The sequence below is a fragment of the Triticum aestivum genome, chromosome 3D (assembly GCF_018294505.1).
Source record: "Triticum aestivum cultivar Chinese Spring chromosome 3D, IWGSC CS RefSeq v2.1, whole genome shotgun sequence".
Lineage (NCBI taxonomy): Eukaryota > Viridiplantae > Streptophyta > Magnoliopsida > Poales > Poaceae > Triticum > Triticum aestivum.
In genome coordinates, this window is record NC_057802.1 from 616,194,555 (window position 1) to 616,215,849 (window position 21,295).

General features: G+C 48.3%; 2 protein-coding genes across 2 annotated transcripts in view; both read left to right on the forward strand.

The window, feature by feature from the left end:
• LOC123076695 (agamous-like MADS-box protein AGL29) overlaps positions 1-3,752 on the forward strand; it is a 29,121-nt gene extending 25,369 nt beyond the window's left edge. Inside the window, exon 2 of the mRNA XM_044498813.1 lies at positions 3,609-3,752. Coding sequence (XP_044354748.1) covers positions 3,609-3,752 — 144 coding nt within the window. The remainder of the gene's footprint in view (positions 1-3,608) is intronic.
• Positions 3,753-6,796: 3,044 nt separating this feature from the next.
• On the forward strand, positions 6,797-7,641 carry LOC123075975 (agamous-like MADS-box protein AGL62). Its single transcript, XM_044498457.1, has 2 exons — positions 6,797-7,351; positions 7,480-7,641. Exons 1-2 carry the CDS (start codon positions 6,797-6,799, stop codon positions 7,639-7,641), a joined length of 717 nt encoding a protein of 238 aa, XP_044354392.1.
• Positions 7,642-21,295: the final 13,654 nt, after the last annotated feature.

Here is a 21,295-nt window from a genome sequence, read left to right on the forward strand (position 1 = left end):
AAAAAAAAAATCGAAACTACTGAGCTACACTTTTCTGCCTGTAACTCACAATTCGGTAGAGAGTACAACAAATCTCACTGCCAATCAGGATTTTTAATGTAGATATCTCATCTTAGTGATTCCTCTCCTATCGCTTGCTATATACCCACCCCTACCTCAAGATGTAGTAACGTACTTATCTGCATTGACCTTCTCTCTTCTTGCTTTCTTCCGCTATGCCAGTCACCGAGCAAGCAATGCCGGCCCCTAATCAGGTGGTGGCTGTGTTAGGAAGAAGACGATCATCTGCCAGATCATCAAGGGGGGTGCCCAACATATCGTATTACCCAAGCGTTTGCAGGTGCTATTCAATAAGTATTTACAAATCAGTGGCTAGAATTTAATAGATTTGAAAGAAATTAAATGTTAATAACATTTTTAAAATGAAAAAAATCTTAAAATTTTAAAAAGTTTTATGTATAAATGTCCATGCCATATTTATGAAATGGGCACCCCAAATTAAGAAAAATGTGGTTTGCTTATTGGAAAACTATTCAGCGTGTATGATAAAAAATTTAATCGTACGGTGAGATGAGTAGGAGGGACGAGAGAATGCGGCAGTGCGATCTCGATCTCCCCCGTTTCGCTTGGTAGGCGACGCAGGGTTCCTGACATTATTTTGAGGGTGATTGGAGGTGCGTATATATATTTCATGTGTTGTGTCAAATGTTTTCCCCGGAAAAAGATAAATTATCTCCGGAATACGCACATTGTATGGAATGCTAGCTTTTGCGTGGCAAACAATATATACATGGACATTTTGTTGTCACGTCCAGATCGATTCAACCACGTGCTAACGATTACTTATATACTAGTTTGTTTTATTGTATCAATGGACGAGGGATTCCTGATATTTTTTTGAGGGTGACATGAGGTCCGACGCCGGCTCAGGTACCGGGATGAAGGCGAGCGTGAAACACAGAACCATGCCGAAGGGCAAGCAAGGAGGCTTGGCGGCTCACGCAGGGTTGAAATTTTTAGGCCAGTTTTTGGAGGTCCAAAGCACACCCATGGGGGATGGGCTGTGAGGGAGGAACGTGTAATGTGTGCCTACCAGTTTTGCGGTCCACCAGCCTCTTTGTCGGCCCCTATCCCCAAAAAATGGTCTTGGGCCCTGTTCCGAGGGGACCTTCGGAGACGCCTTTACTTATTATAGAAGTCTTCTAGAGTATTCCACTCGACCCTACGGACCAAACCCCCACCCACCAACTTAACTCAACTATTGTTAGAAGCTAACCACACCCATTGGTTGGCTTAAGGATTGCCCTTAGATTAAGAAGGTAGGGTAGGTTCCCTTGTTGAATAAAAAAAATACAAATCAATCCATGGTAGCCAAGACACCAAAGGAGAAAATGCTCTGCCTATTCGTCTCCCGAGAATCTTGATCATCTGTCGCCTCCGCCTCAGCCATATCTCTGCTCTACTCCGCCAGGATAATCTCGCTCCACCCTTCCCCCTTCCCCTCCGTCCCCACGCCGGAAATCCACCCCCGAACTGCCGCCGCCCTGGAGCACGCCTCTACGCCATGGAGCTTCAGCGGCGCGGCCTTCTCAACTTTGTGCTTTGGTCTTCGAGGGATGGGCAGCTTCCCCTCCAGTGGTTGCTTGCTCAGTCCCGGACCAAACTCCTCAAACCCCACCCGCCGTCAGATCTGGCCCGGGATGCTACTGCTCCGGTTACTGCCATGGTCCGCTGCCCTGCTCTGTTTTCAACACAAAATACGGGATGCGCGCGAGCAAAAGTTTCTCCAAGAACGGACTGCATGGGGTTCTCTAGCAACACTGATCTGGTGGTCCTAACCGGCGCCCAAGTGTCCACCCTTGCTTTCTCGCCCGGCGGCAACACCTTTTCCTTCGGCTACCCATCCATGGACTCCGTCGTGTGATACGTCTCCAACGTATCTATAATTTTTGATTTTTCCATGCTATTATATTATCTATCTTGGATGTTTTATATGCATTTATATGCTATTTTATACGATTTTTGGGACTAACCTATTAACCTAGAGCCCAGTGCCAGTTTCTGTTTTTTCCTTGTTTTTTGGTTTCGCAGGAAAGGAATATCAAACGGAGTCCAATTGACCTAAAACTTTACGACGATTGTTTTTGGACCGTAAGAAGCCCACAGAGTACCGGAGATGCACTAGAGGAGTCCCGAGGCCACCACAAGGTTGTGGTGCGCCCCCCCCCCTAGGGCACCCCCCGACTTTGTGGGCCCCTCGTGGGCTCCCCTGCCTTGTTCTGTACGCCAACACCTCTTATATATCCCCAAACCTCCAAAACAGAACCTAGATCGGGAGTTCCGCCGCCGCAAGCCTCTGAGTTCATGAAAAACCAATCTAGCCCCGTTCCGGCACCCTGCCGGAGGGGGGAATCATCACCGGTGGCCATCTTCATCATCCCAGCGCTCTCCATAACAAGGAGCAAGTAGTTCACCCTCGGGGCTGAGGGTATGTACCAGTAGGTATGTTCTTGATATGGCACGATCTTGATGTAGCGCGAGCTTTGTTACTATAGTTGAATCATATGGTGTTTCTTCCCCTCTACCTTCTTGTAATGGATTGACTTTTCCCTTTGAAGTTATCTTATCGGATTGAGGCTTTAAGGATTTGAGAACACTTGATGTATGTCTTGCATGTGCTTATCTATGGTGACAATGGAATATTCACGTGATCTACTTGATTTATGTTTTGGTGATCAACTTGCGGGTTATGTGACCTTGTGATCTTATGCATAGGGGTTGGCACACGTTTCCGTCTTGACTCTCCGGTAGAAACTTTGGGGCACTCTTTGAAGTTCTTTGTGTTGGTTTGAATAGATGAATCTGAGATTGTGTGATACATATCGTATAATCAAACCCGCGGATACTTGTGGTGACATTGGAGTATTTAAGTGACATTAGGGTTTTGGTTGATGTGTGTCTTAATGTGTTATTTTAGTACGAACTCTAGGGCTGTTTGTGACACTTATAAGAATAGCCCAATAGATCGATCAGAAAGAATAACTTTGAGGTGGTTTCGTACCCTAAAATAATCTCTTCGTTTGTTCTCAGCTATTAGTGACTTTGGAGTGACTCTTTGTTGCATGTTGAGGGACTGTCATATGATCTAATTATGTTATGATTGTTGAGAGAACTTGCACTAGTGAAAGTATGTACCCTAGGCCTAGTTTCCAATCATTGCAATACCGTTTTCATTCACGTTTATTACTATCTACCTCGCTGTTTTTATTTATTCAGATTATAAAATATATTTCTACCATCCATATTGCAGTTGTATCACCATCCCTTCGCCGAACTAGTGCACCTATACAATTACCATTGTATTGGGTGTGTTGGGGCCACAAGAGACTCTTTGTTATTTGGTTGCAGGGTTGTTTGAGAGAGACCATCTTCAACCTACGCCTCCCACGGATTGATAAACCTTAGGTCATCCACTTGACGGAAATTTGCTACTGTACTACAAAACTCTGCACTTGGAGGCCCAACAACGTCTACAAAGATAAAGTTGCGTAGTAGACATCATCGTGGAATGCTTCCTTGCGGTGGAGTGTGCGTCGGCTGGCGCAAAGGAGGAGGGCGCTGTCGGCGAAAATAAAAAGCTGGAGAAGCTGCACCAGGAGTTCGACGAGCTGCGCACCGAGCTGGTCGAGGTGAAGAAGCGAACGGAGCGCAAGCAGAAGGTCATGGCGAAGGAGCGCGACGCGGGGGACTAAATAGCGGCTTGGGTCCACCCGATGAAGGTGAAGGAGGTTGTCTCCTAACGCGCCAAGGTTCTCCTCGAGGCGATGCACGTTGATGTTAGGCGCATGGCCGAGGTGGCCCTTCCGCTGCAGCCGCAACTCTTTGGTGGCAGTTCTTTTGAGTTTGGTAGCAGCAGCAGCTGATGGTGATGGCGATGCAGCCTCCGCCTCAGTGGTTCGCCTCCGGGATGAATATGCAGCAGCGGATGGTGATGGAGCTGCCGGGATGGATATCCACGAGATGCTTCCGCCGCCGGGTTTCGTCGCGGGGATGGATATGGAGGAGATGCAGATGGCGATTCCTCAGCCGCCAGGGTTCGACGACGAGATGGGGATGGCGGCAGTTGCTTATGGTGATGCCTCCATCCCTTGAGATCCCTGCCAGGCTGCAGACGAATGCCGGCTTTCCGTTCCCGTACTGAGAAGATGAGATCCAAACCCGTGTCCATCCGTTCAAGTGAAAGCATTCAACAACGGACGATAGTTCGTCAATCTGTTGTCGTCTAGTTACATCTGGATGAAATCTTTCGTCAAATTTTATGTCGTTTCTTTATTATTAATAATTAATGGCTAAATCTGTATTCTCCTCACGCTGGCTACTGGCATTTAATGAAATACAGACATCTTCTCAAATGTAGTACACACGTTGGCGGGCTACAGGATTTTGAGTCAGCAATGTACTAGTGTTGACTTCTTTTCTCAATGGACACACACGTTCAATTAAGGATAGTATAACGACACCTAATCTCTGCTCTCACAGCGATTTGTGTTTTTGGCCGTCCGTTTTATTGATCTGGGAGTTCCTAGCGGTCAGATTTCATGTCTAAGGTGGTCTGTTCGGCAATCTGTTTTTCTTTTAGACATGTTCCGCAATCTGTTTAAACTGGCCTAGCTGTCCTGTGGGCTGCTGCTCCACGTGCCAAAATGGACGCCTCTGGTAAACTGGGCCTTCTCAGCCCATTTGTCTAACCAATAGTCCAGAAAACTGTTCGCTTGTCAACCCGCCCAAGCATCACCGACACATCAAAATACATTAGCCCTTGATATCCTGTCAGATTAATTGTACACGAATAACCAGCAATAAAAAATTATTACCATCGTCTAGTCTATTTGGAACTACTTGAATAGGTAGACACCTGCTTGAGAAAGACTTGTAATATACCCACCCCCTACCTCGAGATGTAGTAACGCACTCATCTGCATTGACCTTCTCTATTCTTGCTTTCTTTCTGTATGCAAGTCACTGAGCAAGCAATGGTGGCCCCTAATCAGGGGGTGGCTGTTGTCGGAAGAAGACGATCAAGTGCCAGATCGTCAAGAGGATGCCCAACATACCTGATACCCCAAGCGCTTGCAGGTGCTCTTCAATAAGTATTAGAAATCAGTAGCTGGAATTTAATAGATTTGAAAGACTAAATATTAATAAAATATTTTTAAATGAAAAAATGTTTTATGTATAAATGTTCGTGCCATATTTATGAAATGGGTACCCCAAATTCAAAAAACTTGGGCTGCTTATGGGAAAACTATTCAGCGTGTGCGATAAAAGATTTAATCGTGCGGCGAGATGAGTAGGAGGGACGAGAGAATGCGGTGGTGTGATCTAGTTTCGCCTGTCAGGCAACACGGGGTTCTTGACATTTTTTTGTGTGGGTGATTTGAGGTGCATATAAATATTTGATGTGTTGTATCAAATGTGTGCCCGGAAAAAAGATAAATTATCACCGGAATACGCTCATTGTTAGGAACGTTAGCTTTTGTGTGGCAAACAATTTATACATTTGCATTTTTTTGTCATGTCCCGATCGATTCAACCTTGTGTGAACAAATACCTATATACTACTTTGTTTTAATATATAAATGGAGCGGGGTTCTTGACATTATTTTTAGGTGACACGAGGTCCGACGCAGGCTCAGGTACCGGGGTGACGGCGAGCATGAAATGCCGAAGGTCGCCGTAGGGCAAGCAAGGATGATTGGCGGCTCACGCAGGGTGGAAATTGTAGGACCAGTTTTTCAAGGTCCAAAGCACACCCATCGGGGATGGGCTGTCAGGGATGAATGTGTCATGTTTGCCTCCAAGTATGGGGGGCCATCGGACCTCTTTTTCAGCCCTATCCTCCAAAAGCTTTGCTGGTCCCTATTCCGAGGGGACCTCTAGTGACGCCTTTACATATCATCGAAGTCTTGTAGAGTATTCCACCCTACCCTCCCCGCCAGACCCCCACCCACCAACTAAACTCAACCATGGCTAGAAGCTAACCCCACCATTTGTTTGGGTTAAGGAATCCCCGTAGATTAAGAAGGTAGGGTTGGTTCCCTTGTTGGATCAGAAAACCAAATCCATCCATGGTAGCCAACACACCAAAGAACATACTTTGCACATTCGTCTCTCGGAAATCTAGATCGTCTGTCGCCTCCGCCTCCGCCGTATCTCTGCTCCCCTCCTCTGGTATAATATCTCTCCGCCCTTCCCCACTCACCTCCCTCCCCACCTCGGAAGTCCACCCGCGGACTGCCGGCGCCCTAGAGTGTGCCTCCCCCCTCCATGCACTGGAGCTTCAATGGCGCTGCCTTCTCAATATTGGGCATTGGTCTCCATGGGACGAGCAGCTTCTGCTCCGGTGTTTGCTTGCTCAGTGCTGGACAAAACTCCTTGAACCCCACCCACAGTCCAGATTCGGCCCCGGTGCTGCCCCGGTCCGCTGCCCTTCTATGTTTTCAAAAAACATCCGGGATGCGCCCGAGCAACAGTTTCTCCAAGCGGAAGCACGTTGTTGCTGCGCGATAGAGTACCGAAAGCAGTTTGTTTCGGCAACAGGAGTAAATAATATGGAGTACGTAGTTATCATTTGACATACAGCTTAGCGAATACCGAATCGAATCTCATGGCCTATCACCACATTTAGTGCACGTAGCTCAGTCATGATTGCTATATAAAGCCCCCGACCCCAGACGTAGCCACACACACTCCTCTCCTTCCCTTTCTTTGAGCTTAGCCACAGAGCGAGCGAGTAATGGCAGCGCTCAACCAGAGGGGTGGCAGCGGCCGGAAGAAGACCGTCATTCGCCGGATCGAGCAGGACGATGCCCCGCACGTCTGGTTCTCCAACGGCCGCGTGGGGTTCTTCAGCAAGGCCAGCAATCTAGCAGTCCTGACCGGCGCCCAGGTGGCCGCACTGACCTCCTCGCCCGGTGGCAACGCCTTCTCCTTCGACCACCCCTCCGTCGACCCAGTCGTGGAACGCTTTCTGGTGGGGGAGAGTGCGGGGGCTGGCGCGAGCGAGGACGGTGCTGCCGGCGAAGTTCAGAAGCTGGAGAAGCTGCACCAGGAGTTCGACGAGCTGCGCAAAGTGCTGGTCGAGGTGAAGAAGCGGACTGAGCGCGAGGAGGTCACAGTGAAGGAGCGTGACGCGGGGGAGCCTATTGCGGCTTGGGTCGACCCGAATGTGCGTGACATGGGGGCCGAGGACATGGCAGCCTTCTTTGCCGCGCTGATGCAGGTGAAGGACATCGCCTCCGAACGCGCCAACCAGGTTCTCTTGCGCGTTGACGTGAGCCGCATGGCGGAGGTAGCCCCGCCGCTGCCGCTGCAGCTCTTCGTTGGCAGTGCTTTGGAGTTCGGTAGCAGCAGGAGCATCAGATGCTGATGGCGACGCTGCCTCCGCCTGACGTGTTCGCCTCCGGGATGGATATGCAGGAGATGCTTCTGCCGCTATTGTTCGTTGTGGGGATGGATATGGAGGAGATGCAGATGGTGATTCCTCAGCCGCTAGGGTTCGACGATGAGATGGGGATGCCTCCGTCACCGGAGATGCCTGCTGGGCTGGAGACGAACACCGGCTTCCAATTCTCGTACTGAGAAGATGAGCTTCAAACCTGTGTCCATCCGTTCAAGTGAAAGCATTCAACAATGGACGATAGTTCGTCAATCTGTTGTCATCTTGTTACATCTGGACGAAATCTTTCGTCAAATTTTATGTCGTTTCTTTATTGTCAATAATTAATAGCTAAATTTGTATTGTCCTGCCGCTGGCTGCTGGCATTTAATGAAATACAGATATCTTCTCAAATGTACTACACACTTTCGCTGCTGGCTGCAGGATTTTGAGTCAGCAATGTACTAGTGTTGACTTCTTTTCTCGATGGACACACACGTTCAATACTAGGGATGACTTAACATAGTACTCCCTCCTTTCCGGTTTATAGGGCATACAGTATTAACAGGTAAATAACTTGATGAAATGGATTGTAACGATGCTTAGACTGGTCGTAGTGGGGAGTATCATATTACTAATGCATAATATCATATATTAGTATCATATGTAGTATCATAGCTAGGTCCAAGGTTCAATTACCTCATGCTAGCTCAGCGCAAGTTAAAGATGATTATCATGGGTACAAATGTCATTAACACATTTTTAGAAAAATGTAATTAACACTTTTTAGAATAAATGTAATTAACACTTGGTCATGAAGCTTCATGAGCTATTATTTCGAGGGATGTAAGAATTAACTGTGTGATGGGCCTAGAGTCTTCCAATTAAAAAGGCTAGGGCCCAGAGAGATAAGCTCTTAATGAACTCTTGATGCATGCTCCGCTTTCAAACACAAAACCATCCACCATATGCGTGGTCACTAATTTCGTTAATTTATTGTCAATCGGTTACATATGCATCTTCTAAATCGTCGCGTCAATCTTTTGTTATATATTACAATGCATGCACCTAGATCAGGATGAAATCTTTCCTCAATCATTAGGTTGTCACCTTATCATATTAATAATTAATCAATAGCGTCTAATAGTTGGAATTTAGTTCATATGAAGAAGTTGCCTCCGCCAGCGGGGTTGGCCGCCGCGATGGATATGGTGCAGCTGGACATTCCTCAGCCGCCTGGGTTCAACGCTGGGATGGAGAAGGAGATACGTACTTGCTTATGTCTCTACTGCCGCCTCCACCAGAATTTCCCGCCGGGATGGAGATGGTGTAGAAGTCGCTTGAGCCGAACGCCGACTTCCTGTATTGAGAAGAAGATAAGATCCAGACCCAGTCCGAGTCATGGTGAACATTCCGTAAATACAAGGTGAACATAACTTATATGTTGTTGATTTTTTTTTAAATGCCCTGAACAATTTTTCAAAATGTGGGAGCATTTTTAAGATTTATGAAATTAATTAAAATTACACAAAGATTTTCTTCATATGTTACATGCATTTTTATAAAATTGTGCGGAAAAACATTTATATGTTGTGAACATTTCTCCTATAAACCTCTCTACAATAACTGTTGTTCTAGGTTGTTCGCGGCACGCATGCAATCTGACTCACACGATCTTCCTTGCTGGCCCGATTTTACGGCACTGCCAAAAATAAAGAACCCTAGGTAGCTCTTGCAGAAGCAGATGTGACGGGTATCCTCCTGCTCGATCCGGTGGATGACGGTCTTCTTCCTCCCTCGCTCAGAGAAAGGGAGGAAGAGGAGTGTGTGTGGCTATGTCTCGGGATCCGGGGGTTTATATAGCAGGCGGCCAGTGAGGAATTGCTTCACTGAGCTACATACATTAAAACTCGTGAAAGACCATGAGATTCAATTCGGTACTCACTGAGCTGTGTACATAACTACATGCACCAACTAAAAATTGCTAGACCTGAACAACAAAAAAATCATAAACTTAATCCTAAAAGAATTGCAAGATATGAACAACTAAAAATCATGAACCTGAGCATGGAAAAAAGCAAGACCCGAACAGCTAAAAATCATGAACATGTGCATGACAAACGTGCATCTGAACAACTAAAAAGTCACGAACTTAAGCATGAATAAATTGAAAGATCTGAATTACGAGAAGGCATGTAGTTGAGCATGAAAAAATTGAAAACTAATACAGTACTACTATGATAACTGAACCAACTAATGCATAGATCTTCCATGGAACTTGCATGATTTTTTTACAGATAACTGTGACAACGAACTAAACGATTGACCCACGTCCATGTCTTCTTCTCTTCAGTAGGGGAAGCCATGATTCGGCCCGAGCCACTGCTGCGACATGTCCATCCCGATGGGAACTCCGGCACCGTCGGCGGCATGGCCATCAGCATCAGCTCTATCTCCGTCCCGGCGGAGAACCAGGGCCGAGATGTCCTCAACCCCCCGTGGAATCCTGGCTGCTGAGGAATCACCATGTGCATCCCGGCGGCGGCAGCATCACCATCTGCATCTTCGTGCCGGTAGTGAACACCTGTGGTGGATGCATCGCCATCTGCATCTGTTGCATGCTTGCATGAGTTGCTGCTACCCAACTCAAGGATGTAGATTTTTTGAGTATATGCACCCGGCCCTTGTTATCCTGGCTGCTTCAATGTTGCTTTGAGATCTGTACTACACAACTAACTAAGTACATGGAAATTTCTCTTTTTTGTTTGTCATATAAAACATGTATTATACATCAACTTTGCAACGCAACAAGTATTTCTACCTAGAATGTGGAATGAAACTTTCAGATTTTTTGCTCCAACATAAATACTAAAAAAGAGATTTTTGAATCAAACAAATCTCATTTTCCTATTTATGATGAAAGAAAAATTATGAAAGTTTTATCCCACATACTAGTTAGAAAACTCTGTTGTGCTACAAAGTTTGAAGTTCAAAACATGTTCTATATGAGAAACAAAAAAGAGAAAAATTCTTGCACGAATCACGGTGAAGAAAATGAGTTGCTAGATATGAAGGGCCCAGGTGCATATGCTCGAAAACATGTCGGTTAGACAAATAGGAGAGGAACCACTACATAATTAATTGCAATGTGCAGAACTGTATCAAGACTTCCAGCGGTTTTATACCAAATTAGAAGTTGCATTAAGTAGTAAGTGATACTCTGATAGTGATACTAATAACCATCTAAACTAGTAGAAGTCAGGACATTTACTTACTAGACTGTTCTTGCATGTAATTAGTAATTTTTACCATCGAAAATATAAGTCAGAACTTAGAACATCTACAAAATTTAGGGAATGAAATCATAATTCACAAGATATCCACAAACATTCAGCTAGGTACTTGAACATGACTAATCTGATGCGTGTGTCAGTGTCTGTGTGACAAAGTATTTAACCTAACCACATATTTGGTTTGCCATTTGGAAGCTAGATGTCATAACTAGGATTAGGGTGTGTTGGTGGCGAGTGATTAGAGGCATTATACCAGATGTGTCATATCAAACAACTTGAAATCAGAAACAATAGCACATACAAGATTTGTCAAGGAATGGAGGAGGATCTCAAGAATTCTTCAATCCATTGCTCACATGCCTGACGTTTTTGGGATTAGGCTAGGTTATGGTTTCATGTTCAACTACCGTGGCTCCATCCAAATGTATTACCCCGTGATATCCTGTCTGATTAATTGTACAAGAATAACCAGCAATAGAAAAATATTACCATCGTGTAGTCTATTTGGCACTACTGGAAATAGGGAGGCACCTGCATGGGAAAGACCATCTTGATCGGGTGAACTCGATAAAACTCACAAAAGAAGCACTTGCACTTTGTACATCCCTAGTAAGAAATGGTATATTTTCTCAGGCCATGGATGGCGGTCTTGACAAGTCAATATCATTAAGATAAACAATTGCATAGAAGGAGATGGAGTTGTTGTTAGATATTTAACTTGGTTTATGGGAGCCTAGAGCAAACTGCACTTTGGAGTTACTGATAGACTTATTTTTCAAACAATGACAGTTTGAGAGTGCATCATTTTTGCGAACATCAGAGGGTCCCTAAAGTTTTGGTCTAGACCGATTACCTGGAGGTTGTTAATCTTCGGTATACTTGCCACAACAAGGGTTCAGTTGTGGCTCCTATCATCGCAGAAATAAGTGAGCTAGGTCCTCATATTACTACTTTTGATTCAACAAGTAGTTTGTGCTTCGGCACTCCATCTCATCTTTGTGCCAAAGATGTCTGCACATCTATTTTAACTGAGAGTTGGCTAGCCGAACCATCCAGCTTCATGGTCAGTAGTCTCTTGCATGATGGCCCAGAAAAAATTACACATATACAGAATCAAATCTCATACGGTTCACTAACGACATTTGAACTTACTAGAGTTTTCGTCACATTTACTTAATTAAGAGATGTGCTCATCCTATCGTACATACTTATCCAAACTGCAATTTACAATTCAGAAATTCTTCTAGTTTTCATCAAAAAAAATTCGAAACTACTGAGCTACACTTTTCTGCCTGTAACTCACAATTCGGTAGAGAGTACAACAAATCTCACTGCCAATCAGGATTTTTAATGTAGATATCTCATCTTAGTGATTCCTCTCCTATCGCTTGCTATATACCCACCCCTACCTCGAGATGTAGTAACGTACTTATCTGCATTGACCTTCTCTATTCTTATTTTCTTCCGCTATGCCAGTCACCGAGCAAGCAATGGTGGCCCCTAATAGGGGGTGGCTGTGTTCGGAAGAAGACGATCATCTGCCAGATCATCAAGGGGGGTGCCTAACATATCTTATTACCCAAGCGTTTGCAGGTGCTATTCAATAAGTATTTACAAATCAGTGGCTAGAATTTAATAGATTTGAAAGCAATTAAAAGTTAATAACATTTTTAAAATGAAAAAAAATCTTAAATTTAAAAAATGTTTTATGTATAAATGTCCATGCCATATTTATGAAATGGGCACCCCAAATTAAGAAAAATGTGGTTTGCTTATTGGAAAACTATTCAGCGTGTGTGATAAACAAATTAATCGTACGGTGAGATGAGTAGGAGGGACGAGAGAATGCGGCGGTGCGATCTCGATCTCCCCCGTTTCGCTTGGTAGGCGACGCAGGGTTCCTGACATTATTTTGAGGGTGATTGGAGGTGCGTATATATATTTCATGTGTTGTATCAAATGTTTTCCCCGGAAAAAGATAAATTATCTCTGGAATACGCACATTGTATGGAACGCTAGCTTTTGCGAGGCAAACAATATATACATGGACATTTTGTTGTCTCGTCCAGATCGATTCAACCACGTGCTAACGATTACTTATATACTACTTTGTTTTATTGTATCAACGGACGAAGGATTCCTGATATATTTTTGGGGGTGACATGAGGTCCGACGCCGGCTCAGGTACCGGGATGAAGGCGAGCGTGAAACGCGGAAGCACACCGAAGGGCAAGCAAAGAGGCTTGGCGGCTCATGCAGGGTTGAAATTTTTAGGCCAGTTTTTGGAGGTCCAAAGCACACCCATGGGGGATGGGCTATGAGGGAGGAATGTATGATGTGTGCCTACCAGTTTTGCAGTCCACCAGACCTCTTTATCGGCCCTATCCCCAAAAAAACTGTCTTGGGCCCTGTTCCGAGGGGACCTTTAGAGACGCCTTTACTTATTATAGAAGTCTTCTAGAGTATTTCACTCGAACCTACAGACCAAACCCCCACCCACCAACTTAACTCAACTATTGTGAGAAGCTAACCACACCCATTGGTTGGCTTAAGGATTGACCTTAGATTAAGAAGGTAGGGTAGGTTCCCTTGTTGAGTAAAAAAATACAAATCCATCCATGCTAGCCAAGACACCAATGGAGAAAATGCTCTGCCTATTCGTCTCCCGAGAATCTTGATCATCCGTCGCCTCCGCCTCAGCCATATCTCTGCTCCACTCCGCCGGGATAATCTCGCTCCACCCTTCCCCCTTCCCCTCCGTCCCCACGCCGGAAATCCACCCCCGAACTGCCGCCGCCCTGGAGCACGCTCTACGCCATAGAGCTTCAGCGGCGCCGCCTTCTCAACTTTGTGCTTTGGTCTCCGAGGGACGAGCAGCTTCTGCTCCGGTGTTTGCTTTCTCAGTCCCGGACCAAACTCCTCAAACCCCACCCGCCGTCAGATCCGGCCCGGGCTGCTACTGCTCCGGTTGCTTCCATGGTCCGCTGCCCTGCTCTGTTTTCAACACAAAATATGGGATGCGCGTGAGCAACAGTTTCTCCAAGAACGGGCCGCGTGGGGTTCTTCAGCAAGGCCACCGATCTGGCGGTCCTGACCGGCGCCCACGTGTCCGCCCTCGCCTTCTCGCCCGGCGGCAACACCTTTTCCTTCGGCTACCCATCCATGGACTCTGTCGTCGAATGCTTCCTTGCGGTGGAGTGTGCGTCGATGACGAGATGGGGATGGCGGCAGTTGCTTATGGTGATGCCTCCGTCACTGGAGATCCCTGCCAGGCTGGAGACGAATGCCGGCTTCCCGTTCCTGTACTGAGAAGATGAGATCCAAACCCGTGCCCATCCGTTTAAGTGAAAGCATTCAACAACGGACGATAGTTCGTCAATCTGTTGTCGTCTAGTTACATCTGGATGTAATCTTTCGTAAAATTTTATGTCGTTTCTTTATTATCAATAATTAATGGCTAAATCTGTATTGTCCTGTCGCTGGCTACTGGCATTTAATGAAATACAGACATCTTCTCAAATGTACTACACACGTATGCGGGCTACGGGATTTTGAGTCAGCAATGTACGTATTAGTGTTGACTTCTTTTCTCAATGGACACACAGTTCAATAATAAAGGATAGTATAACCGCACCTAATCCGTGCCCTCACAACGATTTGGGTTTTTGGCCGTCCGTTTTATTGATCTGGGAGTTCCTGGCCGTCAGATTTCGTGTCTAAGGTGATCTGTTCCGCAATCTGTTTTTCTTTTAGACATGTTCCGCAATCTATATAAACTGGCCTAGCTGTCCAGTGGGCTGCTGCTTCACAGGCCAAAACGGACGCCTCTGGTAAACTAGGCCTTCTCAGCCCATTTGTCTAACCGACAGTCCAGAAAATTGTTCGCTTGTCAACCAGCCCAAGCATCACCGATACATCAAAATACATTAGCCCTTTTTTTATAGATAAAAGGCATACGCCCGACTTTATAAATAAAGCCACCAGGCAGAGTCACATCACAATCATCAGACCAACAAAGTATCACAACAACAGCTAACAAGTACGAATACATGGCTACCTAGCCAATCATGGCGCGCAGGCCAGTACGAAACCAAAAGGGATAGGAGACTAAGTCATCGATCGGGATCGCCGCAGCAGGGAGGAAGCCGTAGACCGCATCTTAGAAAGCATATCATCAAAAGCCTTTAGGTCCGCCTCCTTAGTCAATAATCTCCACTACTGCAAGAAGACACTAGCTTTAAATAAGCAGCTCACAGGGTTAGCTGGAAAGATATGCTCAATAGTAAACTTGTTTCTAGTAGTCCACAGCGACCAACAGATCGCTGCCCAACCAACCCAGAACACCCTTTTAGTAAGCCCAGAAAAAGCAGTGGCACAACGCCGCAAGTCCTCGAAGCACGAGGGATTCCAATTAACGTGAAGCCAATGTCGAATGCAGCTCCAAAGAAACTTGGCCAAAGAGCAGTGAAAGAAAGTATGCTCGATGTTTTCAATGGCCCCACATAAAACGCATCTATCAGAGCCCGGGCCGTTCCTTTTCCGGATTTGATCAGCCGCATGAAGCTTCTCATAGAAGTCTTGCCACATGAAGATTTTGATCTTAGGAGGGATACGGGCCTTCCAAATATTCTTGAATTTCGCCGTATGTGAGCCGGAGATAAGCTTAGCGCAGGCAGACTTAACCGAAAACCGACCAGAAGAGGAGTGAGGCCAGACAATCGTGTCATCTTCGTCCGAGAGCTCAGGGAAGCAGGCAGTAAGACGTTTCCAGTCTTCCAACTCTGCAGGAGAAAGGGATCGACGGAGGGCTAGGACCCAATTATTAACCGAGAGCTCAAAGATAGAGATCTCCGGATCAGAGCAATAAGAGAATAAAACCGGAAAGGCCACCGGGAGAGTGGAGTCCCCGACCCACAAGTCTAACCAGAACCGAGTGGACTTACCATTCCTCACTATAAACTTGACCAAAGACTGGAAAATCAGACGAACTTTAACGAGCTGAAGCCAGACCTAGGAACCACCCGAAGAAGAAGCAAACATGAGGCTCGAGACCGGGAAGTATTTAGCCTTGAGAAAGGATAGCCAGAGGGGGTGCTCCTCGAGGAACATGATTTTCCACCACCATTTTATCAAGAGGCACTTGTTCATAACCGACGTATTAATGATCCCTAAGCCCCCCATGTTCTTAGGCCTACAAATTAGGTTCCATTTCACCATCCTATATTTGCGCTTGTTGTCAGAAGAGTTCCAGTAAAAAGCCCCCCTGTGCTTGTCAAAGCCCGCGTGGATCCCTCCAGACAGGAGGTAGAAGCCCATTAAGAAACATTGGGAGTGAAGGCAAACATGCATTGGTGAGGGCCACCTTGCCCGCTTGGGTATTATAACGCCCTCTCCACGGTAATACCCTGTTCGCCACCTTGGTGGCTGCCGGAGCAGAATCCTTAGCTAATAGCTTATGGGGGGAAATCGGAAGGCCCAAATATTTTAAAGGGAAGTACCCTAGAGAACAGTTTAGGAGATGCGCAACTCTATGAGCCTCGGAACCAGTAACCCAATGACAATGACTTCACTTTTTGGAAAGTAGATTTTAAGACCTGAAAGAGCTTCAAAACATCGAAGCAGGAATTTCAAATGCGTAATACTAGGCTCGTTAAGCTCAACCATAATAATGGTGTCGTCCGCGTATTGAAGATGAGTGATGCCATTGGGATTAAGATGATAGCTGACAGGAGTGTTGTGACCGGCAAGAGCAGCCCGAGACAGAATATGAGAGAGGGCATCCGCGACAAAATTGAAGAGGAGGGGGGAAGCCGGGTCTCCTTGTCTAAGGCCTTTACCGTTAGCAAAAAAATTACTCATCTGCCCATTGACCGACACGGCCGTATGACCACCCGTGACTAGCTGCATAAGACGGTGAACAACCGTACCATCAAAACCCTTAGCAAGGAGGACTTGACGAAGGAAATTCCAGCTCACCGAATCATATGCTTTCTCCAAATCGAGCTTGAGAACCACGACTTTAGTTCCCGGATCCGCATATCATGGACAATCTCATGCAAACAAAGCACGCCATCCAAAATGAATCTACCCTTTATGAACGCAGATTGAAAAGGACTAATAGCACGGTGAGCGATCGGGGGGAGCCTAGTAGCCAAGCCTTTAGCTGGAAGCTTCGCAAAGTTGTTGATCAAGGCAATAGGCCTAAATTGAGAAATCAAGTCCGCCCCTTTGACTTTAGGAATGAGAGTGAGCACGGCGTAATTCAACCTAGAAATGTCAAAAAGCACTAGCCAGTCTAAAACCCACCTCGGGTTTAGCAGAGAGGAGAGAGGAGAAAAAATTAACCACATGACGCATAATTTCAGACTGGTCGGAGACCCTAACACCATTGATAAGAAGGCTATCGATCAAACATCGGCGGCACCTGCCATTAGCAATGGCGAAGAAGTACGAAGTGGGCGAGTCGCCTTTTAAAGTCCAATTGATGGTTTCTCTTTGCCTCCAATACACCTCCTCTTGATGGTGAAGGGCCAAAAGAGCCTCTTCTAAATCATAACGCAACTGCCACTCAGCGGGGGCAAGGCCCGGACCGTCAGCACGAACATCTAGGGAGCCAATTTGGGCAGCCAGTCAAACTTTGTCACTCCTTGACTCGGCAATATGATTCTTGGACCAGCCACGAAGGAATCTACGAAGAATGTAGGAGCACTGGTGCCAGTCATCCATCGGTCCAAAGGAACGTCGATTAGAAGATAGGAAAGTAGAGAGCTTTTGCACTAACAACTCAACAAAACCCTCCACCATGATCCAAGAAGCATCGAACTGGAACCGCGGAAAGGAGACCGAATGGGTACCGTCATCGAGAATCAGGGGGGTGATCAGAGCCCACGATGGATAGGGCCCTGAGGACGGCTCGGGGAAACATAGTATCCCACCTAGAACAGAAGAAAACACGATCCAGGACAGAACGAATGGGATTAGGTTGGCGATTCGTCCAAGTGAAACGGGCACCAACCCTACGAATTTCACGAATAGCCGTGTCCCGAATGAAAGCATTAAAAGCGTCAGCTAGCGTCCACGAGAAGTTAGAGGAACTTTTGTCCGTAGGGGAGCGCAACGGATTAAAATCCCCCCCCCCCAATGAGTAGAGGGAGGTCGCGGGACTCTATTTTATTTCTTAGTTCATCCAAAAAAATATAAGAGAGAGAATGATCAGTCGGACCATAAACCACCATGATTTCTAATAAAGAATTCAGGGAGCGATGAGATACCACAGTACTAGCCCAGAAAATCCCATGGTCAAAAGCAACGAAATCAAACAAATCTTCTTTTGTGCCAATTAGGATGCCACCCGAATGTCCAGAAGAGGCCACATAGTTCCAATCATACCTATCGATCCCAGTGACAGCGGATAACTCATTTGGGGAGAAGGAAGGTTTCAGAGTTTCAACAAGACCAATGATATCTATTCTTAGAGCGGACCAAGTCTTTGAGCTGATCCCGTCGCCCCCTAGCGCCGAAACCCCTAATGTTCCAGAATAAGGCCTTCATCTATGAGATAAGTTCTTAATGCAAAGACTCGACCTGCATGGGGCCATGCAGGATTTAGATCGTTTACCAGCCCCACGCATAGACACAGCCGAGGGCACCTGAACCCTATCAGGTCCCTCCACACCCCCACCCGCCTCAACCAGTGGGGCAACAGAGCCCGACACAACCTCCTTGGCTTTAGCGATGTCCGCCTGAGCAATTTCATTTGCCCTAATAATATCTAGTAAAGATGAGGGGGTACCGAAACTAGGATCACAAGTAATGCCTACGTCCTCTAAAATATGTAAAAGGTGATCATTGGACTAAGAAGGAAGCACTAACGAACAGGGGAGGGAACAGGAGGACAGGGAGGAGGGGAGCATGGGAGTGAACCTGAAGAGGCAGATCCCTGGCCGCAGCGCGCGCGCCGCCCGATCAGCAACACGCTCGCCACTGTTGGAGACGTGGCCGCTCTTGCGGGCAGTGGAGGCAGGCAAGCGCAACAGCGCCGGACGAGCACGGCTGGGGGAAGCCGCGGCAGAAGACGGGCCCGAGGCCGCGCCCAGGTCCGTATCAAGCCTACGGCACAAACCCTGCCGCAGACTGCTTAGAGTCACCAGACGCCCTGCTGCGAGCGGAGAACTTTTTGACAGACGATTTCTTCTTCTTCGAGGCCAGTGGGCCGGCCGGTGGCAGATCGTCGATACCGGAGAGAGAAGGAGAGGCGGGGCGAGCTGGAAGATTAGAGCACACCGCAGAGAATGGTGTGCCCTTCATCCCACCAGAAGCCGCAGCCCCCCCCCCCTCAGAAGCATGCAACGAATCTTTGGCATCCCCAGCCGGGGCGCTTTCCTTAAGCAGGTCCCGATCTTCAGGCGAAAGCCCGTCCCACTCCGACTGGGTAAAGCGCTGGTCATTACCGCGAAGAGAATCATCCTGGAGGCCATCATCGTCCTTGCCCTTATCATCATTACCGGAAGCAGGTTGTGGGGGAGGAGGTGGAGGCAACACCGGACCCGTGTGTCCCTCGACCCGAACCCTAAGCCGGAAGCCTCCGGCCGGAGGGAAGACGTCGATGGAGCCGCGGATACAGAGCGGATCCACACACCACACACACAGGCGCACCGGACCCAGGACAGCCAGAGATTCCTGATCAACCTCGATGGGCTTGCCGATAAGAATACCGAAGGCCATGGTGAAAGCAGTAGAGCGGAGAGCAGGAGGCACATCATCAACTAGGACCCAAACTTCAGACAAAGAGGAGATCGCTTTAGAGCCATTAGACGCAGCCTTGACAAAAACAACCAGTTGATTGAGGGGAAGTGTGAAGCTGGTGCAGGAGGAGATCATCCGAAGCCTTTCCTTGGAGGGGAACGTGGCAGCAAACTCAAATTCCGACAGTTGGCGAACTTGCCAATCCCAACCCCCATCGTCCCAAAGCCGGAGCTCATCGAGAAGAATTTGGGGGGTGATGCGCTTGGACTGGACAGAGATGATACCGGAGTTGGAGAGCGTTGGAAGTGGAACTACAACAGGGACCTCATGATCTAGAGCGAAAAAAGAGCAACCAGGAAGGCCAAGACCATAGTGAACAAAGCCTGGTGGTTTGGATCGGTTCTGGCAACCAACAGTAAGGTGACCATCTTCTCTACAGATAAGGCACAAAGGAGGATTTTGGCAGTGGGATTGGAAATGTCCAGGAGGGTGGCAAGCGAAGCAGGTGAGGGTTGGATTGGCAACCTGGGACTGAGAAGGAGCGCGCACAGATCCAAGAGGAGGAGGGGGAAGGATGCCATCACCAGCAGAACTAGACGCGGATCCGCCGCCCCGACCAGCAGCAGCCCCAGTGGGACAACGAGACGGTGCCCCCGAAGCACCACGGGGCACGAACCGTGATGGGCCCCCTCGAGGAGCCGCCGGATCCGGCAGCGGACCACCCCCTGGGGCGCGGCACCACGCAGAGGGGGCGGCGGGTTCGGGCTAGAAGAACCAGCCCTACTGGCTGCAGCCGCCACCTCCCATGGGTCAGCAAAGACCATGACAGATCCGGCCAAAGGCACCGAGGGACCAGCCGCCATCGAACCAGATCCTAGCGAGGGGGAGCCGCCCTTCACCGACGCCGCCCCTGCAGCCGGAGCACGCGCCGCCTCAAGCTTGGAGCGCGGCGCAGCCTCATACTGCAGATCCGCCTCCGCCTCGCCCAAGCCCTCCCTCCGTCGCTTCTGGCCGGAGACAGCCTCGCTGGAGGACCCGCGCGAGCGGTCCATCGAGACCAACGCTGCAAACGAGAGAGAGAGAGGGGAGGGGGAGGGGAAGATCTGGAAAAGACTCGAATGGGAGAGCGGCGACGGCACAGGTCAAAGGAGGAAGCAGGAAACCCTAGGAATGGGGGAGTCGAACCCTTCCGCACCCATATATATCCGGACCGAGCTAGGCCGGGGCCAGTTGGAAGGGTCGAGGGGGGAGCGAGGGGGTGGACCTGGGCCAACCGCAGCCCAGGTACCAAAAGAGGGTGGGGGAAACAGACAAACAACCAAGGGGAGGCACGGCCCCAGGCCCAACCGGTGACTCGAGGGCCCGCGGCCCAGCACCAGAGCCCTCCACAAACACCAGCGCCAGATCTAGGGTTGGCGTCGCCGTCGCCGCCGCCGCCGACGAGGACAACACCGGACCCCCAGATGAGGCGCAAGCAGGGGAAGACGCCGGAGGGGAGGGGGAGAGGGCGGGTCCAGCACCACCACACTGCCCCCACCAGGGCCCAGGAGCCCCCGAGCCGGAGACGGAGCAGGAGCACGGCAACGCCCGCGGGACACGCGCCGCCATCCGTCCACCTCCATCGCGGCGGAGGCCGGTCGCCCATGCCCACCAGGCACAAACTTCCGGCAGCGGCCCGGAGCCGAGACGACGGGGAGCCCGCACACAGGCACCAGACGGGGAGGGGAAGGGGTGCATCGGAGTCCGACCCCGAGTCCTCAGAGTCGAGCGCCCAAAACCTGTTGGAAGGGAGAGGAGCGGGGAGGACGGAGCGAGGTGA

What these genes read in the sequence shown, in the direction of transcription:
- LOC123075975 (XM_044498457.1), top strand. Translation starts at nt 6,797, where the DNA reads ATGGCAGCGCTCAACCAGAGGGGTGGCAGCGGCCGGAAGAAGACCGTC. An exon ending in ACGTGAGCCGCATGGCGGAG is followed by an intron (nt 7,352 to 7,479) that starts GTAGCCCCGCCG and finishes ATGGATATGCAG; the next exon opens with GAGATGCTTCTGCCGCTATT.